The 27,754-nt window shown below is 38.1% G+C and overlaps 1 protein-coding gene across 2 annotated transcripts in view; it reads left to right on the top strand.

Annotated features, from left to right (window-relative positions):
* The window catches only part of PLCL1 (phospholipase C like 1 (inactive)), a 301,735-nt gene that overhangs the window by 261,471 nt on the left and 12,510 nt on the right, over positions 1-27,754 (top strand). For both annotated transcript variants that reach the window (XR_012498547.2, XM_019750756.3), the window contains one exon: positions 1,545-1,654. Coding sequence is in view for 1 of the 2 variants with exons in the window: in XM_019750756.3 (XP_019606315.3) it covers positions 1,545-1,654 (110 nt within the window). In the remaining variant the exon portion in view is untranslated. The remainder of the gene's footprint in view (positions 1-1,544; positions 1,655-27,754) is intronic.

Consider the following 27,754-nt stretch of genomic DNA (forward strand, 5'->3'; position numbering starts at 1 on the left):
AAGGGAGTCATCATTATATCCCACCTATAGAGGAGGCATCTGTGAGATTGAGTGAATTCTGAGAGATTCTGAGAGATTGAGTGAATTACTCAAGATCCCATATTAAAAAGCGGTAGAGCTGACCTTTGAACCTAGACCAAACTTTAAAAATTGTGCTCTTCACTGACTGACCAGGAGTCTTAAATATTTCAGTTTACAGGAAGCATAAAAATAAAAGTACCAAATATTTATGTAATGCTCCTATGTGCCAGGCACTACTTTGTGAGCTTTAAATGTATTGACTCATTTAACCTTCACCACAATCCCTTGAGGTAAAAACCCTCTTGTTATCACCATTTCACCAATGAGGAAACTGAGCTGCAGAGAGTTTCAGGCACTTGCTCATGCTTACGGGCACGGTAAATGGTATAGGCAGTGTAGGCCCAGACTCCACAGGCATACCCTTACCATGTGCTGTGTTTGTGATGTTGGCACCAGAAAAGATAATGTGGTTTTAGGCTGCATTAATAACAGCAGAGTAGCTAGAACAAGGAGGGTGGTGGTAAATCCTTACCTCATGGGGGCTACTTCCAGCCCACTTTCAGTAGATGTTCCTGGGTGCAGGTCTCCACAAGCTTGACTCTGGGCGGCTATGTAATGCAGTGGCCCTACCTGGATGTCATCCTTAAACAAGAGACATTATTAGTAAACTGAAGCGTGTTGAAATGTTTAATCTGGAGAAAAGAAGACTCTAGTGGACTTTATGTACTATCTTTCTTCCAATATTTAAAGGTCTGCACCCCAGAAAAGAGATTTGACCTTGATGGTCTGGGTCTAGCTAGCACCAAGGAATGAGTGAAGTTCCAGGGAGAGAGACTTTGGCTTGACATCAGTCCTAGCTTTTCAAGTGGAGTGAGCTTTCCAGAAGAAAGTGTGATTCCCATCCCTGAGGTGCTAAGACAAAGGCTGAAGAAAGAGATCATGGTGATGTTTTTTAGAGTATTAAAGCTTGAGAGAATGGTTGAGATAAGAATAACTTTAAGGCCATTCCTACATCTGAAACATTTGGGTGTTTCCAGGAATGCTATTTTAAAAAACTCTTTTTATTTTTACTCAACACTTACTAATTGCCATTGTTATCTATGTGGGTAACGGGCCTCCTGTCAAGCCATATGGAGGGTTCATGGGAAAAGTAAGATATGTGCATCCATCACATATGGTTGCCATTCACACATTGCACCATTTCATGTAAGACACAGGCAGAGGACAAACAAGATTGATGTAACCTGTTGGAAGAATTTTCTTACCTTCTCGTGTCTTTGTCTACGGCTCCTGCCAGTTTAAAATGGAATTTAGTTCAATGCGTTGATTATTGTTAGTTTTCCCTGAAGGATAGCCATTTGGTGGGGATGAACAGAATGGGAGGGATAATTTAATTTAGGGATTTAGAAATTATAAGAGAAGGACAAGAATGGGAAATTCTATTTTCACTGATAATCTTGTTATAAAAATTCCTATTTTTATTCAGTTTATACTAAGAATTCTTGTATGTTCTTTTTTCAAAGGGATGGAGTTCCATGAGGAACTTCACAATCTGGGAGCAAAAGAAGGATTGAAAGGAAGAAAACTCAACAAAGCAACTGAAAGCTTTGCTTGGAACATTACAGTATTGAAGGTAAGTGAAATGCCCAGGTGCCCCCTTTGCCTTCAGTTTTCTCCTCCTCCGCTGTCCCGGGCATGGGGAAGCATCAATGTTTAATACAGTGATTTCAATTTTTAAGTAATGTGTGGCCAATTCACTAGGTTCATGCTGTAAGTGATGGGGGACATACATACTGGGACTGACACATTTTATGCCATAATCCGTTAATGAAATTTGTGGTAAAGGCAGAGGACAGCACACCTAGTCCCCTGCCTGGTGTTTGTGTGTGTATTTTTACTCAAATGAACACTTCTGGACAAGTCGATATGGCTGTTCTTGTTTGTGGAAAGAATAAGGCCAAATGTTGTGGGAGAAAGAGCCAACACAAGTGATTTGGAAGAAATTTAAACTACAAAATACCTGGATCCATTTAGGATTATTTTAGTTTAAGAATAGTCTCTATAAATACATTTGTTTTCGCAAATAGCTCCGGAAGTCAATTTCTTGAGATTATGATTTGCTTTGCTGAAAATTAGTTTTAGGATTAATTAATTTTAGGATTAAAGATGCCACTTTTCATACATGAATGGAGAAAGGATTTAGGCAGTTGAATAATTTTTCTTGATAGTGTGCTGGGGAAAAAAGAGCTACAAACAAAATTAATAATTGCTGACATTTAAAGAATACCTACTATTATTTGCCAGGTGCTGTTTTATAAGGTTTATACTAATTACCATTTTAATACTCACAACCCAATACTGTTGTTATTCTCATTTTACAGGTGAGAAAACTGAGGCATTGCAACCTTATGCATATTACCCAAGGTCACTGAGCTAGTAAATGGTGGAGCTGGACTTTGAATGCAGGTGGTCTGGCTCTAGAGCCTGTGTCTCTAACCTGCACTGCAGAGAGATGCTGCACATGTTTGTGTGGAAGTGCTAGGTGAACTGTAAGGCTATCACAAGTGATTATTAAAAATCCAAGTGTTTATTAGCAATTCAATTTGCTAAGCCCTACTATGCCCTGGGCTCTGTGCTAGGCATTGGGCATCCAGGGAGAACAAAAGAGATACAGACTCTGACCCCTTGAGTTAACAGTCTGGGGCAGGGGTTGGGGTGGGCGAAGAGGAGCAGCATTTGCTTAACGGGCATGGAGGAGCTATCACATTAATATAAAGAGAAGCTTATTATAACACTAGAGTACAACATGGCAGCGTGAACCCTGATACAAATGCTTTCCATTCAACAGGTGTTTATGTGGGATTGTTAATGTGCCAATCACTAGGAAAGGTATTAGGATACAAATATCAAAAGAGTAATACCTGGGCCTCCAGGACTAGTATGCAAGGGGACATATAACTAATAACGGCCATTGATTATTCAGCACTTAATATGTGACAAGCACTCATGGTTATTAGTTTATATACATTTCCCCTTTCCTCTTTGCAACAACTATGTTGACCCTGATGTGACTCTTCTATCTCACAGATGAGAAAATTGAGGCCTAGGGAGGTTTGAGTTTTTTGCCCTCAGCTAGTAAACGTCAGAGCTGAGATTTTAACTCATGCCCATGGTTCTAACCACTACCCTGTCCTCCTGCTCCTATAAAACTCAATCCACATGACTGAGGCCAGACAATCTAGAGCAGGATGAGGCTCTGTGTGCAGGTTGCCTGATAGCTGTGAGGCTTTAGTCAAGTTATGTAACCTCTCTGGGGATGATAATAATATCTATACCCGGGGTTTAGTGAAAATTAAATGAGATAATACATACAAAAGATCTAAATCACAGTTGGGTGGGCTTGTTAACCAGATGTCCTTTTCCATGTACTGGACAAATGACCTCCTTGAAATTGAAAATTTTAGCTGAGAGACAAAGAGACTGGACTCTGATTGAGACTGTTTATTCCAGTGGTGCCTCTAAGAAGATCCTCTTCCCTGAGATTCTTCCTTTATTTCTTGTATCTTGAATTTGGAGCTCTCAGTTCCTGCTCTATTCTCTAGCCCTCCTATTGCTTTTCAGAGCTCCTTAAAAGTCTTGCAACAAATGCCCCTTCTCTTAAGTTTGCTAGAGTCAATTTACATTGGGTTACAACTGGTTGAAATAGTAATAACCACACTGGTAAGACATAATCACTGAATTAAAGGACACAGCCCGGATCACCTATAAAATTCTGCATTGCCTACTGAAAAGGTTTCCTTACACACTGATTTATACAAGTACTCCCCACTCTTTAGGGGGAGTGACTAGAGATTGACCAAGATTGGATGAATATATGTGTTCATGCAGCTAAAACTATTTAATTCCAATATAATTTCCAACAAGAAAGGGAGGAGTTGGAAAAAATGAGGAATGGGCCTTCAGGTAAATGGCGGTTGGCAGCATGGAGTGGTGGAGAGGGACACTGGCTTTAAAGAAAATTGAGCCAAGACTGAAAAATACATTATGTTTTCTGAAATTTAGTATTACATTGATCTGATGTTAGCAAGTGACAGGGAAGATGGAGAAAAAGTTTTCAGAGACAAAGACGAATAGCTCTATAATATAATGCATGTGAACTACAATAACAGTGTCCCAATTTTCTAAGCCAAAGATCATGACTTAGAATCCAGCAAGGATGAAGCTTCAGGCTGAAATCAAGATGTTTCTGGAAGCTCCCGTATATATTTCTGTAATTCATGTTTTAGCACCATGTACGATGAGTGCAGAGCAAGGCCTTGCTTAGCAGATCTTTCACATTTCCCCACACTTTTGCCATATGGCAATGATCCTTTTCCTCGCCCCTTCTTTCTCTTTCCCGACTAAGCACAAAATTGAACTTCTTCAATATCCAACATGTTCATTTGGGATGATATGATGAAACGTGTCTCATGACTCAGTCTTCAGTATCTTTTCCAGATAATCATAGGAGCAGATAAGCATCTCACCCCATCCTCACACATTAGCAGTTCCTTTCATCTGTCTTTTTTCCCATGACGTCCGTCAGAAATGAGTTTTGTTTGGTTCCTACCATTATATTGAACTTTTATAAGGGGAATTTTTCCTGTTCTTTAAGTCTCCAGAAAAAGACACTGCAACTTCACTTGCAAAGCCAACCTTATTGTAGTCAGTTAGCATTAATTTTGGAAGTCTTGGGAGAGAGATGAACTTGCACTGTATCACTGATAACACACAATGAGCTGTGAAGTGGCATTCATTGAAATTCTTGGACTCCATCCAGAGTGATTTGACTCTTTAAGTACAAAAAGAACTTCACTGTAGGGTGGTCACACCTATAAAACTGAAATTTGAAAGAATCCAAAGTAGCATTTCAGCAAGCTTTCCCAATAATATATTTTTCTAACTTGGCCTGTTGACTCTTTTAAGGAACTAAACTCCATTATCTTTATATTTTTAAAAGTTTGATGAAAAATCAATTTTAGCAGGCTGGAAGTGTCAAGCAGAGATACATAAAAATAATATTGAAGAAAGTTTATAATCTAATGCATTGCAGCGTGTGCCATAAAAAACTGGGTCTCTTTTATAGGTTTATGTTTGGTAGATACGCCTAATCTTTTTCCCACCTAACTTTTCGGCTGTTAATCACCATTTAAGCCTTTCCTCCTTCTGCTTTTATTTTGACAACATTTTCATTTTCTTGGGAAGAGCAGAGGCTGAAGCATCTGACTTCTCCTATTTGGGTACTTGTCTTTCTAACCCAGGCAGAGTCTCTCATTCAATCCCCAAATTTCAGACCCTCACATCTCTGGGTAATCTTACTACATAAGGGAAATTACTTGGATGCCAGTGTAATAGAACCTGCAGATATATTTGACGTCTCTGCTCGTTGTTGAGAGACAAAAGAATAAGGCAGACAAGGTGATGGGCTAATGGGAAAATAAGTATGAAGAAAGGAATCACTGTCTGAAAGACCAACAGCAACAATGGAGTCATCTTTAACTGGACAGCCATAGATATTTTAAATCATTATTTGAGATCCTACGCGTATGTGCTGGGGGAAAGGACGTCCAATCAGGCTCTTCTGGCAGCTGTAGGGATCGTGCCGCTGGGAGCTGCTCTGGGGTTATATAAAGAGGGAACATGTCCGGTGTCCTCCATACTGTCCGTGGAGAGTTTCAACAGTGCTTCTGAAAGCGGCTCTCTATTGTTGCAGTAGAAGCTGGACGAAGGCTAGGTTTCCTCCTGAGCCAATTGATTCAGAAAAGAACAGCTATTTTATGAAGTCTAGAAACAGACTTCCAAGGACAACAATGCATTAGTAATAAACTATTCTTCATATTGACATTACTATCAATTATTAAGAAACATAAAGCAAAGTGGTCAAGAGTATACTCTGGAGCCAGATACTTTCTAGCTGTGTGGACTTGGGAAAATTTCCTTTTGTCTCGATGCTTCTGAATCAGCTGATATGGATATGTTAGGTTGTGCCGTGGTAACAAAACTCTGAAAATCTCAGTGGCTTAAAACGATGATTTATTTCTAGCTCACACTGTATAGTGATCACGGGTCAGCAAGCGCTGCTTAGAAACTCAGGCTAGTGGGGCCTCCAGTGCGGTAAACACGTCTACAGTCCTAGAGGTAGGGAAGCGCAAATTGGTTTTAACCGTTTCTGCCAAGTAGTGTCACGTGCCCCTTCCAGGCACCTTCAGCTGGCCCAGGCAAGCCCAATGGTCAAAGGCGACAGCAGTGGAGTAGCGCTAGTGTATACTTCCAGAGAAAGGGGTGCAGATATTGGTGAATATAATCTACCAGTGACACGTCCCTCAACTATACCCTCCTCATAGGGTCATAAGGAGATGAAGTTAGTTAATAACTAGTGACTAAATGAGTTACAAACCAGTGCCTGGTATATACAAAGTGCTATGTAAGTAGTTGTTTCTATTATCAGGAATAGGAGCATTCAGTGCTTAGAATGAGCTGTTCGGTACTTTTCATACAATAGCTAAAGTAATTTTAAGGGTGACCCTGTAAAGTTACTGTTATTACACCCACTTTACAGAGAGGGGAACTGAGGCTTGAGAGATTAAGTAACCTTCCCATTGGCACATAGATAGTGGGTGATAGAGCAAGGTTCTAACTCAATGGATCTAATCCGCTATGCTATGTTGTCAGCGTATGTATAGCAGCATAACAATGATAGCTTACATTAACTGAGCGCTTTCTATGTATCAGGTATTGTACCGAGTGCTTTATATTTATTATCTTACTTAATCCAAGGCAGTGAGTGTCTTGTCCAGGTAACAGGAGTATTCCAATCACCTTGGCAGTGTAGTCTTACAGTACAGAAAGGTACGTTAAGAGTATAGCTTGAGACCATCGATTCTTCTTGTTCATCAAACAACTCTGTACTTAACTTGGCTTCCCAAGTGTACTTTTCTTTTTTTTTTTCTTTTTTTTTTGTTTTGTTTTGTTTTTCAAGTATACTTTTCTAGTGGAGATAAAAATGGGTTGACCAAGTGGCATAACTAGTCCCATATGCCTGGCAGTCACATTTCTTTTTGAAAATGAGTCACTTAACTTCTTTTTTTGTTTTATCCATTCATCTCCTATGGGCTTAGATAGCATGACTCAACTCCCCAGGGCCTGATCACCCCTGAGTGAGTGGATGCAATTGAGCCCCTGCACAGATACCATTGAGATGTGAAAGCAAAACAAAACTATTACCAAAAAAATACCAAAGCAGAAGGCCAGACCCTGGACCCACACTGAGAACTCAGCCAACTTCCTCCTGTTTCTCTTGGACAGCTTCACTGTTCACTGGCTTTTTGTCTAGACATTGCCAGCTTCCACATCTTCAGGAGACAGAGGAAGTTGGAGAGTCCTGCCTCCAGCAAAAACTTTGCGGAGGCCAAACTCCCTTTCCTGTTCCTTCCTCAACCCACATCTCCACTGCCTCAGTTCTGCTTCTCAGCTCCCCAAGCTGTCCTTAATCACCCAAGCTGTTAGAACAGACGTCCTGGCATCTTCTTCCTTTGAATAATAAACGAGATGATTTAGAAATGAGAGGTGTGATCCCTATGGGTAAGTTCCTTAGGCTTTCCTGAGGAGAAAGGAGCCTCCTGGGAAGCAAAGGGAGAGCCTTTAAGTTACCAACCTTGAAAAAATCAATGTTCAAAGAGTTTAAACAAAGCTTTTAATTATGGCAACTCTAACGAAAATACTTTCTGATGAGACAGGCAAAATAACAAATGTAGAGGCTGTAAATTCCCACTTTTTTTTTTTTTAATTTAAATTATCTGAGAGTTTAGAGCTATAGGAAGTTGGACTCTGAGTCTAAAAACCTGCAACTAACTAATATTAACTTTTGAAAAATTATCTTCACTGGGGGTAGATTTTCTCACCTAAAAATGAGATCAGACTTTATGATTGCTAGAGTTCTTACAGATGTTTCCATTTTATGATTGTATGTTGTTTTCAGTCTTTTTCTGTGGCTTAACAACATCATATTGCTTAAATACATTGTTCCTTTTGTCGTTTATCAATAGTGTGAATCTCTCTCTCTCTCTTTCCCTCTCTCTCTCTCTCTCTATATATATATATATAGTCTCTTTTATGCTTTGTTCCCCCCAATTTTGATTTTTTTTAACCCATGGTGCTTAGCAACCCTAATTGTACTGAGTTCCTATTCGTACTTCACACAGTCTCCCACAGTGATTCCCACACTGTTCTCTTCTCCCTTCTTGACTGCTCTTTCCAAATGGGATGGTCTATACTTATCATCCTGTTGGGAATTCTATTCCTGATTTTTATTTTTATCGTGGTAAAATACACACAACATAAAATTTACCATCTTACCCATTTTTAAGTGTACAGTTCAGTGGTATTAAATACATTCATAATGTTGTAAAACCATCACCTCCATCCATCTCCATAACTTTTCATTTTGTAAAACTAAAACTCCACCCTCATTAAACAATAACTCCCCATTTACTCCTCCCCAGGCCCTGGTAACTACCTGTTTCTATGATTTTTGTTTCTACTTCTGATTTTTGACTACTTTCTGTCCCTATGATTGTTGACTACTCTAAGTACCTCATATAACTGGAATCATACAGTCTTTTTTTGTGACTGGCTTATTTCACTTAACATAATGACCTCAAGGTTCATCCATGTTTTAACATGTCAGAATGTCCTCCCTTTTTAAGGCAGAATAATATATACCACATTTTCCTTATTTATTCATCTGTTGATGGAGAGTTGGACACTGTCATGTTTTAACTTTTATGAATAATGTTGCTATAAATATGGATTTCGAAATATCTCTTTGAGACACTGATTTCAGTTATTTTGGGTCTACAGCCAGAAGTGGAATTGTTGGAGCTTATGGTAATTCTATTTTTAATTTTTTTGAGGAACCATTATATTGTTTTTCACATTGGTTGTACCATTTTACATTCTCACCAACGCACAAGAATTCCAATTTCTCTACATCCTCGCTAACACTTATGTTCTATTTTATGATAGTAGCCATCCTAATGGGTGTGAGGTGATATCTCATTGTAGATTTGATTTGCATTTTCCTAACAATTCATGATGCTGAGCATCTTTTTATGTTATTATTGGCCATTGTATATCTTTGGAGAAATGTCTATTCATATCTTTTTCTCATTTTTTAATTGGTTTTTGTTGTTGTTGTTGAGTTTCAGAAATTCTCTCTAAATTCCGGATATTAATCCCTTATCAGACATGTTATTTGCAAATATTTTATTTCATTTTGTGTGTTGCCTTTATACTCTAATGATATACTCTATGACACTAAAGAGTGTCATATCCAAGAAATTATTGCCAAATTCAATGTCATGAAGATTTTGCTATATGTTTTCTTCTAAGAGTTTTATAGTTTTAAGACTAACTTTTAGATCTTTGATTCATTTCAAGTTAATTTTCATGTATGTTGTTAGGTAAGGGTCCATCTTCATTCTTTTGCATGCGAATGTCCAGTTTTCCTAATACCATTTGTTGAAAAGACTGTCTTTTCTCATTGAATGGTCTTGGTACTCTTTTCAAAAATCATTTGACCACATATGCAAGAGCTCATTTCAGAGCTCTCTATTATACTCCTTCGGTCTGTATGTCTGAGTTTATACCAGCACTATACTGTTTTGATTTCTGTAGCTTTGTAGTAAGTTTCAAAATCAGGAAGTGAGTCCTCCAGCTTTGTTCTTCTTTGTTAATATTGTTTTGACTATTCAGGGTCTCTTGAGGTTCCATGTGAATCTTAGGGTCAGTTTTTCCATTTCTGCAAAAACATCATTGGGATTTTGATTGGGATTGCATTGAATCTTTGGACCACTTTTGGTAGTATTGACATTTTAGCAATATTGCCTTTCTGTTGGGAATTTTTTGCAAACTAAATGATCTTTTATCCATTGTTTCATTCTGCAAAGCTTCCCTGCAGTGAAAATATTCAAATAACATTATAGAAGGTTTGATAACTAAATTCAATTTGTAACTCACAGAAGTTCCTCTGCTCTGCAACTATAGATTACAGTCTGTTAAACTCCATAGATTAAGTGCTCTATAGTAAAAAGCAAATTGCACAGAATGGACCACATAAGTAATTACTACCTCAAGATATACCTGATTGCCTGTTTGCCTATCTAGCCAGCTGGCATATTCCTCTGCTCAAAAACTTACCTACCAACCTAAAGAATTTCTTATGTTGTTAGGTTAAGTGTACCCAACAGCTAGTGAAAGGAATGTTGTATATCAACTTAGTCTATATCTTTTTTAGACTGTATTTATTTCTTTTGTAAATTTTAATTTGATTTTTAATATATGTTTCTGGGGTATTATATGTTTTAAAAAATATTTCAATTTTGGCAAGCAGGTATGGTATTTGTTTTGTTGAAAATGTTCGGTGACTGGAACTGGGAAAGGCAAAATAACAACAATGCCAAAGTTGAGGTCTGTAGGTATAGTGGTAGCCAGTTTAGTCTCGTTCAACCTAGCGAGCCCTAGACTCACCTGTAATATCAGCCAGCTGCTTTATAACACATGCCATTTATCACCAGGAAGAAGGTGGCAGGTGAGAGATAATGAATGGATCAGTTCTAGAAAAACAACTCCAACCTCATGTGTCAGTTCTGCTACCTTCGTACACAAAAGAATATGTTGCTAGACCTTAGGAAGTGAAGAATGTATAGTTAGAAGGCATCTATAAGCTAAGTTTGATATATTTATACTTGGACTAGGTGTCTGAAAAGGTACTCCTAGATACATTTTCTGAAAGCCTCGTTATTGTTTGGCGTATTAGTGCAAAAAAAAAAAAGAACTTCATCTCCCATCTCAAGAAGTTAATTTTATTTATTTCCACTCTAACATTTATAAGTAAGTAGGTACAAAGCATAAAAGAGGTTTCTAATCCATAATTTGACAAATGGTAATTTTTTTGTTTGTTTTGTTAAGCCACATTCAGCCATTCAACAAATATCTGTAAGTTCCTACAGGGTGCTAGGCTGTGTGCCTGGGAGTGTACTGGCGAATAAAAACATGGACTCCTGGTCTCGTGGAGCTGGCAGTCTATTGGAGGAGGCAGTCATTTAATAATCACACCCTGTGTGTTAAATTTGTCTCTGTGATGAGTGCCGTGAAGGAGAAGTTCATGGCATGACTGAGAATGTGTACTGGGATTTGACCTAATGGGAGAGGTCAGGAAAGTCTTCTATGAGGAAGTACAAATTGAGCAGAGAGTAAATATCTTTAGCCTTTCATGGATTCCAAAACCCAGCCTTGTATCTTGATACTTAAGTCTGGTTGCCAAAACAATCTGAAAATAATGATGAAAAGAAAACAAATCAAAATAAAGATGTGCTGGACCTCCTCAGCTTGGTCTGGGGAGTTCTAAAATGTCTGCCCGGCTCATTTAATTACCACTCGTTAGCATCATAGCTGATTTGTTATTAGATCAAATCTGGTCATGAGTCATATTGTTAAATACAAGTGAATCTAATCACCCACCGTCTAAAAAAATAATTTGCAGCAACGTTCTGTGTCCATGTGTATCCATAAAATGCATTTGACAGCTCGTAGTTGCAGAGGAGGATGTTGTAAGGCTGTTTTTTGAGAGCTCTCTGTGATTTAAAGATGAAAAGATTCAGAGAGAATTATATAATATAGAATAGTAGCTGTATTAGCTTTAGAGAAAAGGATAAATTCTTTTTTAAAAAGTATAATCAGTGCATCTATCATAATAAAAAGTCACGAATCTATAACATTATTTCAAACATAATAGATGGAATGTTAGTTCTTCTTAGCAATAAGCAGGTTGGTTGCGTGGTGTCCAGATTTCTACCTTGGGTGGCTGCATCCCAGCTGTGCTGCCCAGGAGTTTAGTAGAGATAAAAGCCAGGCTGTTGACACATTACGGAAGCACAGACCACTTTACTTTATCTCCAGTACAACTAAATTTAGTGTCTCTAGGAGGTACTTTTTTCCCCCCCAGATGAAAGCAGCATTTAATAATGATTCTGAATAATTCACAAGTGGCAGAATCCTAATGAATAGATGCATCATAGACCAGAGGACTTGTCTCCAACTTGTGAGGTTATGAAGGGTCTTAACTTTTCTCGCAGGAAAACTTTCTTTAGAGAAAATTTGCTTCTTACACACAGGTTCTTAGTTTAAGGTGAGACTTTGATGGATTAACTATGTTAACTATTTTCTACAATAATACACGTGGAAAGAAAATATTGATAACAAAGGTGTTTCGTTTTCATTTCTCATAGCCTTTTTAGACTTTTCAGACACAAGCTCCTCTTCTTTCCTTGTTATTCTAGGGAGACGACGCTGGGATGCAGCTATCTAATTTCCTTATTAACCCAAATCAGAGCAATAAGAGCTCATTTCTCTGAAAGTATATGTAAGTGTGGTGTGTACATTGTCAAGTAAAAACAAATCCAGATTGAGGTAAAGAGAGATTTTATTATTGCAATATGGGGAACGGTACCGCTGCTTTAAATAGGGAGAATGCTCCTTCCATAAAATGTGTAAACTTCTCAAAGGTCAGGGAAAAAGAAGGTTTCTTTTACTGAGAGGGGCAAATAAGCTAGACAGAACTGGTGTCTGGCTGGTGTGAACCTCAGAGGCCATTAAGAAGGGGCTGTATTCTAGGGGAGGGGTCAAGTTCAGGGGCATGAAGGAAGGAGAGAAGCTTAACTAAAGTTTGGCCAAGTCAAAGAAGTAGGTATTTTGTCCAGTTCAGCTCCATCATTTCTGAAATGGAACTTGGAGCGTCTATGTCTGGCCTTTGCATTGGTAAACAAGCAGCGCATCCTGAGTCTCAGCTAAGTCATACGGGGAATGGTAGTTCTTTGCAGTGCCCATTTCATGGAACGCAAAAAAATAGGGGCTACTTAACCATCTGTTTTCTAGAAACACAGAGCTCGGGCAAAGTTTAATTCTTGTCAACACCCCCCTCCCATACACACACACATAAATATGCTATATAAAATGTCATATATGTATGTATGTGTATATATATATATACGTTTATACCTATCTGTAAATGTAAATATATAAAGGATAATTTATGTTAAGAATAATGAGATTAAATATTACTCTTTTAAAGCCATATTGAAAAGATAATAATGGGCAGCAAGAAAATTTCCCTTGATCCAGAAGGGGTTATCTTCCAATTTAATTAGACTTCTCTTATTTTAAATAGATCCAGTGTATTCAAATATATATCATGCATGAGATTACAGACTCATACTAACAGACCAGGTGGAGGGGAAGGCCTCCCCCCTACCCAACCTTATTTCTCACTTCTTGTAAAACAATTGTGTATTATTAATCACTCCCCATATATTAGTAATACTTTAAGTATTTATAATAAGTGAAGGTATCTACTTACCAAAGCAGATAAATTAAGAACTTAATTTTCCTTTTAAGGAAAATCCCATGGCTTTATGAAAAGATTAGTTACACATTTTTTTTAAAAAGAAATCCCCTTGGATTTTTAAAAGTAAGTTTAGATTCATAAAAAATTTGCACATAGAAAACTACTTGAATAAGGTAAGAAATATTCATTATCATTATAATCATCACATTAATGTTTTGGAAGAAGGGAACTTCTGGAAGGAAAAGACTTCCTATCACAGAACCATGACTGAGAACTGAATCTTAGACTTTTGCATTATGAGATGATTTTAATGGAAAGGTCATGAAATCATTAGGTAGAAGCTGCTTGCTTTCAGAGACTAAGAAGAGAATAGGTTTGTTTCTAGCTGAATAGAGCATTCGGTATTCAGCAAAGTAAACTAACCCCTCATGCTATGGTTTGTAAATTGGTCAGGACAAAGTTATGTGTCCTAAAAATAGGCAAACTCTGAGTGTTTATTTAAAAAATACTATTCACAATGGACTTTTGAGTCAATGGACTCAGGACTTGAATTTCTGTAATTGCTTTACAATGTATTCAGGATAAAAAGATTGTAATCTAAATCTTTCTAAGATACCCCTTAATCAACTAGCATGTTCTAGATATCCCATTTGTCTTCTGCTCCGCAGCTGGCATTATGGAACAACTGGAATAATATTGGTTTGTGGATCCTGTTGCCTGAAAAATATTAATCTCTTGGGGCAAAAAGAAGGTCCTGATAAATTACTAACAAATCTAGTTTCAGAAAGTTGAACTTTTTCCCTTAAACATGCATTAAGAGATGTACTTCTCATATGCATTTAAAATATACTAGATACTCTAAAATACAGCCTGGATTTCAGCAGTTAATTCTGATTGCCTTGGGTTTAGAAATATGGGTTTATCTCACTGTAATTTCCTATTTCTCCAGATTTAATTGAAATTCACCTTTTTTTATAAAGCAAATATATATATATATATATATATATATATATATATATATATATATATATATATATGGGAAGGTTGAGTGTTTCAGAGAATACTTGTGTGCTCTGGTGGTACATTATTGAGTCAGTAGTTTATTCCTCCAGACTGCCTGGGTGAGTACATTTTCAACATCTGATAGGACAGTCATATTGACATTCAAGAGCTATTGACCATTTATTTGCTGGTGAAATTGTGGCTGGTCACTCACCTTCCTTATTCTCTTACCTTCAAGATGATTTGTTACAATTATTATACGTGTTGTAGGAAACAGGCTCAATTGTTTATTGTGGATATCAACAAGAAACTGATATCGAAGGCTGCTTAAAATGAAGGTGACATGTAAATGCTTGTGTATGAAAAGTGTGTTTTAGTAGTAACTGTGTCCTAATATTAAATCTGAATAAATGAGACTAAAGATTCTTAACAATGCATATTGTGTATCCTCTGAGTCAGCCCATAGAGTCTTTTCATTTAATCTGAAACCAGAGAGGGAAAAAGCCAGCAACTTCCTTCCTGCTCTCTTTTATCTATTATACATTTTTGCCTGGGAGAGGAAGAATGCCATTGAAAGGAACAATTATATGTATATATAGTGTGTGCTTGTGTTTGTGTGTGTGTGTGTGTGTGTGTGTGTGTGTGTGTGATAACTTAGTCCTCTGGTTCTTATATTAAACAATCCACTTATTAACCCCACTCATTGTAAGCTCTGTAATGATACATGTAGATATAATAATAACAATATTGGAGAAATGATATCTTCCTCTGAGTTTTTGATTATCTAAAACTGATTCTCAGTTCTTCTTGTGAAAAACATAAAAATGTGTATAACAATATAATTACAAGCACTGCCAGGGTGGAAAACCCAAATCTAAAATTCGAAAAGTACTTTCTTAGGTACTGAATTATAGTTATATCACTCAGACTGAATTGTTTCTGTCATCCTTCACTTAATAACCACAACCTGATAGATTGTTGGGTTTGTCTCAGAAAGTGTAATTTTTTTCTAGAACTTCCTCTCTGGTCAGAGGGTAAGGGAGCAAATAGTGAAGTGATTACCAATGTCCTTACTCTTTAAATAACTGCTCCTGGAAAGGTCTTTTCCTTTGGCTTCTTTGTCAAGGATACCCAGGAAGAATTTTCACGGGAGACCCTGAACTACAGTTGGCCTTGATAATTGATTATGTGAGACTGTGAATTTCATTGAAGTTAAACATCAGTACAACCAAAATTATCTTCCTGTAGCTCTTGATTAGACATTTCTACACCAGTGAAACTTTTTCTTTTTTTTTAGAACTATGGGTGTTTTTATTTAGTGACTTGTTTCAATCCACAAACTTTCAATAATAAGCATCTGTTACATTTATAATTTGAAAAGCTATATATCTAATTTTATAAAAACTATCTTTTCTGTTATTGTGGGTGTTATTTTCTCAACATTATTACTGACAAGTATTCTTCGTGTTTAAATATAGTTTTGCTTGAAATTTCAATCTAGTAGATTTAGTTTTACTAGATGTATGATTTTGAGTTCATCTTAAAAGATCATATAGCTGGCTAATAGCTTTATCCTAATTCATAAAGATTTTTGTTTCCTATTTTAATTGTGTGCTTTTTAAAAATTAAAATTTATTGGGGTGACAATGGTCTGTAAAATTACATAGGTTTCCAGCACAAATTTTAACAATCGAATCTCTGCTTGACCAGAGCAGCCACACACCACCATGTAAGTTGTGCAATACATGGCTCTAGGGGGCACTTTTCCTTTTGATTCTACGTGAATGGTACCTTCTGGATTTGTCATATAGCTGCCATGAAGTTGTCAGTCTAAGCATTCTTCTATTGCTAGCCTTCTGTTTTCCGTGCAGTTCATTACTTACATTAATTCTGATTATTGTCTGCTACAGTGATTTTCCCTACTAAGGTTTACATTTATTAGAAGTCTTAGTAATTTCAAAAGGGTCTATGTGCAGTGGTGTAGTGGTGTGTCTTTCTGTGTATTTGTACATTGAAGTATGGTAGAGAAACTCAGCAATCCAGAGTGTTATGTACATCAGATGAAAATATTTCATTTGTAGCTTAGCTAGATCTTAACTTTGATTGGTTTGGACAACCAAACATAGTTGATTGGTTTATAACTCCAGATGACAAACAGAAGGTATTTGGAAAATAATATCCAATTCCCTTTAAAGTCTAATACAACCTTCTGGTGAGAGAAAATTTAATTAAAATCTTTTAATCTTCAGGGAAAAAAATGCTCTAAATTCACTGAAGAGGATTGAAAAACAAACAAACAAACCTTTTTGATAACTCAGGTATACCCGAATGAGAGAAATATTTTGATGTTTGTCTGTCAGCTCTAGGAAGTAATTCCAAGTTTGTGGTCTGGATAGAAGGTCCTCAGTGACAAGGCCTTTGCTTTGCTCTGTAGCTTCATATTTCATGCTCCCATTCTCCCACAGTCCTCTGGCTCTTGGAACATATCTGGCAGTTTCAAGATTCCATATTTTCACACATGCTGTCCCTGCCTATTGTAATGTTCTTTCCCTTCTCAGTCAACTGACCAGCGCCTCCTCAACTCTCAAACCCAGTGTATGTGTTATCTGTTATTTCCCAGGGAAGCTTTCCCTGCTCTTTTCTCTCTATGCCCCCATCTCCCAGTTCTCATCAAACTCCTTTTTAGTGCTGTTTCTATAGCTTATGCACAATTTCATTCTTATGTTCCTCACCCTGACTCACTATATTGTAATGATTGTCTTTTCTCGCTTCTTCAGGGGGCACTGTGCCTTAGCATGGTGCTGTGCTTAGACTGAGAAAAGAGAGGATTACAGAAGCTAAGCAATTTGTTCAAGATAACATAACTCACTAGTAAGCAATAGAGCTGGATGCAAACCTTGATCTGTGTCACTCCAAAGCCTTTTTCTAACATCCATGGTCATGGTGTCCAGTATCACCGTTTGATGTCTGTGTGCCACTTGGAAAGATGGGCATTTCTGCTGTGCCTGGTAGCTTTATTTTCTCATGGGGTTCACATTTTGTCCACTTCCTCTTTCTGCCTCTGGGAAGTTTCAGTTTTATCTTCTGGTCTATTCTTACGCAGGCTCATCTTTTCCTTCCAGGGTATTCTGCCATCACAGAATATAGGCAGGCATCCCTGTGTACTAGGCTGGTAATTTGGTTTTAGCTTTTTCTCTCAGTAGCCCTAATGCCCACGTTTATTTTTTTTATCCTCTGGGCACCCATCTTTTGTCTGTCAGGCAACTAGTGACTATCCTCAGGGTTTTTATGAAGGTGCAAAAGTTTCCAGATCCCTGCTTCAGCCGTTTCCTCCATTCATGCAGTGTATGCACATGTATGCAAATATTCTGAATACACCTTTTATGTACTTCTGGGTAGCCCTAGTCTACATTGTACAATTCTAATGCTCACATTCATTTTTTTTTATTATTACAATAGAAGCAGCACATGGTATATGCTCAAAATATATTTGCTGAATTGAATTGTTTGAATATAAAACTAGACAAAAATATTAAAAATTTTTTTCCTAGTGCAATAAGACTTTAGTCATTATTGCTTATAAGAGGACTGAAAAGAGATACTTTAATTCTCTTTGGGTTTCTTGTCTTTTTCCAGCATGGTTGAGATATCACTAACAATCTAAATGACTGCACTTTAGAATTTTTTATACGGTCTTTTTATAAACTCTGGGTAACTTTTATCCTTGAGTTCCTTCCTTCCTTTGTGATTCATCACTATCTTCATCCCTGTCACTTTTTTAAGTATTTAACAAGAGCTCATCATACCGTTTCCCTGAAAATAAGACCTAGCCTGACAATCAGCTCTAATGCATCTTTTGGAGCAAAAATTAATATAAGACCTGGTATTATATTATATTATATTATATTATATTATATTATATTATATTATATTATATTATATTATATTAAAGACCAGGTCTTATATTATAGTAAGACAAGACCGGGTCTTAAATTAATTTTTGCTCCAAAAGATGCATTAGAGCTGATTGTCTGGCTAGGTCTTATTTTCAGGGAAACACAGTATACCTTCATGCTATAAATATATGAAAATACCTTAAGAGTTTGTTCTCCTTTCCAGAATTCTTTTATGCCCCAAACAGGCAAACCAGTCTCATTGGTCTTAGTTACACTTTTGGGAAAAGTCCTCTGATCTAGAGATTATCATTATTTTTAACAAAAATACTTAGAGAATTATTAAAAACTGACTTGTGTACGCCAGAAAGAAGTGGGACATTTTAGGGAAAATCAGAATATTCGTTGTAAAACTTGAATCAAGCATATGATTGATTGGAATTGATGAATTTGATTCTCTTTCAAATATTTTTCTTGATACATAATGTACTTTAGTGAGAACAACAAACAATCACTACCAGTTATAATATGGTTATTTTCTGCTAGACAGTGTTACAAGTACTTCTACTTATTAAATCATTTAATTCTATTGACGACCATGTGATGTAGGTACTATTAATATTTATAATTTGTACATGAGAAAACTGAGAGACAGAAAGGTTAGGTAATAGCTCAGGTCAACTGGCTAATGAGTGGCAGAGCCAGAATCGAAACCCAGGAAGTGTGGCCCTGGTGTCCTTATCCATAGTGTGACAAGACTGCCCAGGGCTATTTCATACACGACTATTTCATATATAACATATGAAAAACACATTGACAACAGTAAATTCATACTTTATACTAATAATTAAAATCCTAAACTTACAAATATGTAGACACAAGGGAGTATCCAGATGGTCAGAGAAGGGTTTGTTATTCATAATACAGTAGGCAAATTATGCCAAAATTTTTAACACAGAGGTTTCCAGTGTGGTTGGGTATAGTTCATAAGTTAACCTGAGATACAGATTATAACATTAAAAGAGGGGTGATTTATGGGCTGGATTGTGTCTCCCTCACCAAAATTCATATGTTGAAATCCTCACGCCAGTATTTAGGAATGTGATTGTTTTGGAGATAGGGTCTTCAAAGAGGTAATGCCGTTAAAATGAAGTCATTAGGATGGGCCTGTGTCCAATAGGACTGGTGTCCTTGTAAGAAGAGGAGATTAAACGTAGACACACAGAAGAAAGAGCATGTGAAGACACTGGAGACGATGATCATCTCCAAGCCAAGGAGAGAAGCCTCAGAGGAAACCAAACCTGCCCACACCTTGATCTTGGCCTTCTAGCCCACAAAACTGTGAGAATATAAATTTCTGTTGTGGAATCTACCCAGTTGGTTGTACTTTGTTATGGCCGCCCTAGAAATAGTGACTGCCTTAGTTTGGGCTGCTCTAACAAGAATACCATAGACTCGGTGGATTAAACATCAAACATTTATTTCTCACAATTCTGGAGTTTGGGATGGCCGAGACAGGGTGTCAGTGGGTCACGTTCTGGTGAGAACCTTCTTCCTTGTTTGCTCACATGGTAGAGAGATAGTGAGCTCAACTCTCTTTATCCATTTATAAGGGCACCAATGCCATCATGGGGACTACACCCGCATGACCTCACATCCAAACCTAATCACCTCCCAAAAGTTTCACCTCTGAATACCATCACATTGGGGATTAAGCTTCAACATACGAATTTTGGAGGAACACAAACATTTAGTCCACAGCAGTCACTCAGGAAAAGAAAGAGTCAAAGCTAACGTTGAAGGCGTTTTCTAACATAAAACCTATTAGCAACCCTCCCTCCCCAATTTCTATCGATCACTGGCTGAAAACTATAATTTAATTAGAATGCATTTTTATGTGAAATGGATGATTTGTTCTCGATGTGTGCAGATAGAACAGTCTCTTTAATGATGTAATTAGAAGAATTCTACCAGCTTCCATCTCCTACCAAATATATCAGTTATTACTCCACTGGCTCCTGCCTCCCCGAGATATACTTGTTATCACTTTAGTTGACTTTGAAATTGCTATTAGTATCATGGTCAGCCCTTTGTTTTGTTTTTTTTCCTTTCAGAAAATGCTCTTGTTAAAAAGGGCCTGAGTGGGGGGGGGTGGTCGGCCGGAATATATATTGGTTATGAAAGGACGGGCTAGTTTTGGGGTGAGTTGACTATTCCTTGCCAGAATTAAAAAATGGGAAAATGAGATTTTGCTGGGGGTGGATGGCAATGATCCTGGGCAATTCTAGGTTGAAGTGAATGTGTATTTAGTGGGACCCAATTCATTCTTCCATTCAGCAAAGACTCTGGATCCCATTTTTGGGCGAGGCCCTGTGCTAGCTGTTGGGGGACAGCTGTGCACATGCCAGAGGCAGCCACTCTACTCAAGAGTATGTGTTCTTGAGGGACATAAAGATGTTAAAAAGTGCAAGCCATAATTAGTTAATTAAATTGTAATTGTGACAAGTGCTATGTTAGGAAAGAGGGGAGAGAGAGAGCAAAATTATTTTACTTAATTCACTGTATTGCTGAATATTAGCACCATAGTTTAGCCAGTGCTGTCCAATGTGGAAAACAAGAGCCACAGATGTCTATTGAAATAAAAATAAGTAAAATTAAATAAAACGATCTATTCAGTTCCTCATTGCCACTAGTCATATTTCATGTGCTCGGCAGCCACTTGTAGCTGTGGCTATGATACGGAACAGCAGAGATACAGAAGAGTCCATTATTACAGAAAGCTGCTTTGGTGAACACGGTCCGGGCTACAGAGTTATGCCAGATTATGAAGTAAAATAGAATTCTTAACTGTGAATTCCTTAGAGACTAGGAGATAACGTAGTCCACTTCAGGCCACAGTACAAATCTTAGTCTGCTCTTCACAGTGAGGAATGGGACTTGATTTTAAGCTCCAGACAGATTTCCTTTCCTCTTAGTACACGAATATTAAGGTTTTGCGTTCTTTGAATGTTCATTTTTGTACTTATGAGCAATTTATTTATAGTAGTTGGGGATTTTTCTATATATTTTTCCCTTTATTAAAAAAAAACCCTGACTATACCCTGTGGCTTATAAATATGAGGAGCGTTGGAGACTGTTACTTTAAAATAGTGTAGCAGCATTTGGACTCGCCATAGCTGAAAGAATTAATCTCCACATCAGTACAGCCCATCTCTGTTTTTCCAAGTCCAAGAGGAAAAAGAAGATGATAATATGTGGGTAGAGAAGAAGGAAGTCAGCTGTGGTGGATTAATACGCTTGAAGTTGACTTTAGTGGAAGTCTTTATTAAACAATGCAACCTGAAGCTAAGGATTAAAAAATAATACATCCTGGTGAGGTATATGCTTTTGCTGCCACTCCTAAAGGTCATCCTTTGAAGGGAACTGAGACAGCCGCCAGGATCCATTGATTTCTCTCTATACTGAAACATCTCTGGCAGGTGTCAGCCTCACTGTTTGAACACATAAATAAGGAAAGTTAAAGAGTAAGGAAGAGTGGCCCATGGGATCCTGCTAGTAGATAGTTAGAATATTCAGTGTTTGTACTGAGTAGACATTATGTAAATTTATAGTTAAGCGGCACAACAAACATCAGCATATGAAACAAACAAATATTGATAAACAGATCTTTTCCTTAGAGGAATATAGCTTCTCAGGCCTCTAGGGTAACGGTTGTAAAATTCTGTGTAGGTATATACAATTCCTTTAATTGGTCTCTAGTGAAGTTCACCTCGTTCAGTAGGTCATTTTCCTGAATGACATGTTCATTCTTCTTGTATTAGTTTCCACTTACCTCCTTTGTTCCAGCCACTGTGTTTCTTTGCAGTTCTCCAAATATCCCATGGTTATCCATGCTGTCTGAAGTGATTTTGCTCAGTAGCTAATCTTTTGGATACATTTTTGTCCCTCAAGTTTCTCAGAATATGAGGAAAGATGGAAAAAGTAGAGGTAAAACGATCTGCTGCCTCCAGCCAGGGCTACCTGGAAAGAGCCGTCCCTACCTTGGCTCCTCTCTCACTTTCATTTCAATTCCAAATCTGAGGTGCTAACATTCATTCTGCTGTATTAACAAGTTAAAAAAAACGATAGAACTGTTTTCTAAGAAGACTGGCAAGTGAAGAAAGCTGGATTTAGCTAGTAGAGTGCGTGAGTGAGAGCGTGTTCTTAGTCCCTTTGTATACCCTTAGTTGAAAAACTGACCTTTGCTCTCTCCCCTTTTATTTCTAGTGGGCATTCAGACACGGCAGGATGGGAGAGGCGCAAAGGGAGCCATTTATGGGCAGACCTTTCATATTGCCCTTCAACTCACATATCTTCCTTGTTGTGAATATTAATAAATGCATAGCGATAACATTTTCTGTATGCTAAATCGTGCTAACAAACCCTATCAAGTAGAGGAAATATTCTTATGTCTTATAATTATCAACAGACCACTTAAACCTGAGAACTGTACAACATATTAGATTAGTTTGTGCATGTTAAAATTTTTCACATTGTAGGTATAAAGATACTGCCTTATATACAGAAGCATTGATACGTTAACCTATTTATTTTTTATTATATAAAATAAGCTTTATTGGACTTTTTAGTTAACATTATTTTCCTTTCACCAAATTATGAAAACAAGTAGCTAGTTTTTAAAATTTCTTTTGTCTTTGAAGAGGCATGCCTATTTCAGATTTTGCTAAGTTACTTTCCATCTGAAAATGTGTGTACATTGTGTTCACTTCTAATTTAAATGCTTCTTTATATACATTGGTGAAACATTAATGTTTTTTCATAACTTGTAAGTTTTCAGAATTTATTCAAAGTCACTTTTACATACTTAGAATGATTGAGGTGCAAATCTACATGGAAGCAGAGGAATAAACCAAATAAATGAGTTTAGAAGGCCATTTCTAACCATTGCAGCACAAGCTATTTGTGGACAGACAGGAACTCCCTAGGTAAGCCCCAAACAGGGGAGCCATCTGGTGGACAGTATGAAAATTCTTCGTTTTTCTGAAGCTCGTCATAAATGCATGGGCCACATGAAATCCCTGCTTTTTCACTCTTATATTTAGGTAGATTTACTTATATATTTAAATTAATATGCCTTCCATTTTTTATTGCCGAGTAACTTTCCGACTTCATACAAAAAATAGGGCTCTGAAAGGAGAAAAAACTTTAGGATATTAGAAAAATCAAACGAGAAGAACAATCAATCCAAGGGCAGCCTTTTAGTTATTCCGTTTTATATTTTGTCTTTTTCTTTCACAATTCATTGTTCAGCCTAATTGTGTTTATTCATATAAAAGGGCTTTAAAAAAAGACTTTCAGCTCCCCTCCAGCTACCCTACTTCCTACCTCTCCCCGCCTACGCAGCCAAACTTCTTAACCAGGTTGTTTACACTTACTGTATCCACTTCCTTATCTCCCACCCTCCTTAGCCAACTTTCATTTGTCTTCTTCCCCTGACACTCCATTAAATGGTTCTCACCAAGGTCACGCATCACCCTCTCATCAGGAAATCTTGTGAACACTTTCCAGCTTTTCTGTTATTTGACTGCTTGGAAACATTCTACATGGCTGATCACTCCCTCCCTGCATCACTGCTTCCCTTGATTTCTGGGACACCACCCACCCTCTCCTGGTCTTCCTCTTACACTTCTGGCTCTTTCTTCCCAGGAGTTTCTGCAGGTTTCCCTCCCTCCTCTTCTCTTCTATTAAATGTTGGTGCTCCTTAGGGTTCTAGCCTAGGCTTTCTTCTCTTTTTACTTCATCCTTTCTCTCTGGGTCACACTGTCCATGCAAATGGTTTTTGTTACCCTCTTTATGCTGTCAAATCCCAAATGTGTATCTTTGGTTCCTGTCTCTCTCCTTAGCTCTAGATGACCTCCACTTGCCACCCCTCCCTCTCAACTACCCACCAGGCATCTTCACGCTTGGGGTGGGGGGAGTCTATGAACCACAGCTAAGTCAGCATGTCTCAAATTGTGCTCATCTCCTGCCTACCCCCAGTGACACGTCTGGTGTCCCTACCTGACTGAATGCATGACAGCTCAGAGTTGGCCAAGCAAGAATATTGGGAGTTGTCCTTGACCTCTTCCCTAAATCTCCAGCTCTACGCAGTTACCAAGTATTTATTACCAGGTCAGCCTCCTACATATCTCCCTAGAAGTCTCATTCCCATCACAATTGCCTTGGGTCTCTTCATTTATCACCTGAGTCAGTGAAAAATCTTTCCTTTCTCATATGCCCCCATCCCTCTCCGCAGCTTCGCAGCTTAAGGTGACCTTTTTAAAGGTAAGTCTGCTCATGGCCATTCTGCCTGCTTAAAGCCTTTCCAAGGTTTCCCATGGCTTCTCTTGCAAACTTCTTAATTTCCCCTATGGAGCTTTTTGTGATCGCTTTCCTCTCCAGCTTCGTGTCTCACCGCCTTCATCTTCCATGTGCTACTCTGGCCACACTGAACTTTTTCCAGTTTCTCAGTGGCACCAGTTGTGCTCTCGTGCTGACCAGTTACTCTGCTGTCCCTTCAAAGGCGTGTCTTGTACCCTTGCTCCCTGGGAGTCCTGGCCTTGTTTACGCACTGCCGCTGGGGCTCTTCATCTGGTAGCTCAGGTACCAAGCCTTCAGGACAGCCTAGCTGGCTTCGCTCCTTCTCCCGCCCCTCTAGCCTCAGTGGGGTTAGGTGTTTCAGCCATGTGTCTGTCTCCACATTGCCCTGGTCTTTCTCTAGCACAACACTTTAACTGCTTCCTCATCTCTTTCCCACTAGACCGTCTCTCTTATTTAAAATAATTAAGTGATGAATTTCAGCACAGCAGTTTTACACTGAGCCCTAATTAGTAAACGATAGACTTTTAGTGTATAAGGTGAACATAAGGAGCATCTCATTTTATCCTCTTATTTAATAGAGAAGGAACCTGCAGCCAGCAGGAGTTAGCAGTATTCCCAAGGTCATGCAACTGATTCGTCATTTGTTAATCATTTTTCTCACTGCAGACATCAGCCACAACTCCTGTCCTTCCTCTCATTTTGACTGATGCTGGCTTTCTCTACAAGAAACTTAGAAGCCCTTGGTTGGGATGATGAAAGCATGGTTTAAGTTATTTTTTGCCTTGGTTATCAACGAATCAAATGATGTGATTAAAATTGTAACAGGCTTGTCATTTCTCATTTAAGGTAAACTTTTTTTTTTTTTTTCCCTGAGTTACAGGGAACAGGGACTCATTCAGGCTTGTTCAAGTGCTGCTATATGTGATAATGCAGGAAACACATTTCCTGGGTAGAAAGGAAACAGAGTGGGCCTAAAGGCACAGAATGGGCAGCCTCACAGAACCTTAGGCTGGAGGATCATGACAATTCAAGCAGGCTGGAAGGGACTGTGTTATCTTTTCCTCTCTCTCAGGAATAAGAATTGTGGATTTTTACTGTAGTGTTGTGGGCTTTAAGGGGCTCAGCCTCCTCCTTTCTCTTTATTTCCTCTGTACATTTTTCTGGCACCTTTTTCTGTTGGCCACTGACTAAGTCTCTTTGAAATTCCCAGGGAATTTCACTTTCTGAGAGTCACTCTGATTGGTTTGACTAATTACTGGCATTATTGCTTGGAGTGAGGACAGCTCAGCGCTCACTGGACAGCTGCTGATTGGCCAATCCTGGGACATGTGTGAATGCCCGGTCCAACCAGCTGTGTCCGGGAAGGTGGGCTCTTGTAGTACAGAGCTGGGCCATCTCAGCCCAGGGTCAGCCTGGACTAATTTCCTTAGCGAAGGTCTATGCCCATGGACAAGATTACACAAGGCTTGTCAAATGAAGTTCATGGTGATCATTTAAATTCCTATAAAAATGTGGGTTTGGGGTCTGCATCTCTAAGGCCTAAAATGTATCAGCTACTGAAAATATTGGAATTGAATATGAATGTTCTCTCCCACTAGTTTCTGGTAGTTTGATTTTCACAGTCATCTATTCTGGGTAGAACTCTGAGGCCTGCATTGGAAGAGCATTTATGGAGGTGTCAGCATGACACTCGCAAAATCTAATGGATTTTGTGAATGTGTGGTGAATTTTTCCAGGCGTATGTATTTATAAAGTTGATTTAAAATTAAGAACATAGGAGTGATGGTATTTGACATTCAGAAGAAATGTTTTGACAAGTATATGTCATGATTTAATGGTGCATAATCCACAAAGTGGACAAGAGTGAAGCTGTGGAATGTCTTTCAAGGAAGTGGTACTTAACTGCAGTGAGCGTGCTGTTTTCCCACGGACTCTTCTGTCACTCATGCTCTTACGCTAACTTCGCATAATTGGTTCATAGCCTCTTATTGTGAAAGAGGCTAGTAATGTATGAACCTGATTGGATTCTTGATTTTCAAAAAAAGCTGTTTTGAACATTTGGGGCAGTTAATATGGACTTCATATCTGATGAAATTGCTGAATGGATGTTAATTTCATTGGGTTAATAATAGTACTGTGGTTATATAGAATGTCTTTATTTTCATGATATGCCTAGTGAGGTATTTAGGGGAAATATACATAGATAGATGGAATAGATAAGTTGATGAAGCCCACATGACATAATATGAGCAATTGGGAACTATAGATGCTATTAGTTCAACTTTTGTGCAGCATAATTAAAAAAATAAGTTGGAGGAAAATGTGCTGCTAGTAGTTTGGTGTTGTGGATGGCTTGAGTTTGAGATCTGAAACTTGAACGTGTCTCAGACTAAGAAAAACAGGTCTTGACATTTCCTTGGAGTGACAAATATCCTGGTGTTTAACCAAATGCCCTGCCAAATTTAGGGCATACATCGTTAATGACAAACTCTCGAAAACAGTCTTTGTGGAGGGAGCCAAGATGACTGCTCCTCGATTTAACTATTAATAAGAAGTAGTGTATTGCATTTGATAATTGCCTTACTGTCATTAATAAAACAATGACCCATTAAATGGAGGGTGCAGGAAAGCTGCGCCTTTGACAATGCCTTGCTAATAGTTATTTGGCCACTGCAAATGGCACTAAGAACTCTTGCCAGCGTGAATGGGTGCCTACAGGGTCATTGAAGGGGCTCGCCCTATACACATCATGATGCACTGCTAAAGGGGACAGTTTCAGCCTATTTCAAAGCGTGATGGTTTTGCAGAGAATAAATGTCCTTGGTAAAAGGACACCTCTACACCAGATGCAGTGTGGCTGTCATTAGGCTGCAGGGAATGTAAAGCACATAGAAGACAGTGTGAATGTTGTTCCTGGAGTTGTGCAACACAGGACCAGATGTCACAAAAAACCACTTGCTTGTTGAAATTTTCAGCACTGTGGAGGTGGTTAAGCAGCTTGAAGGCATTCTGTAATCAATTCATTCCAATCGTGGAC

The sequence above is a fragment of the Rhinolophus sinicus genome, chromosome 17, assembly GCF_057876585.1.
Source record: "Rhinolophus sinicus isolate RSI-liver-muscle chromosome 17, RSI-T2T, whole genome shotgun sequence".
NCBI classification, from domain to species: domain Eukaryota; kingdom Metazoa; phylum Chordata; class Mammalia; order Chiroptera; family Rhinolophidae; genus Rhinolophus; species Rhinolophus sinicus.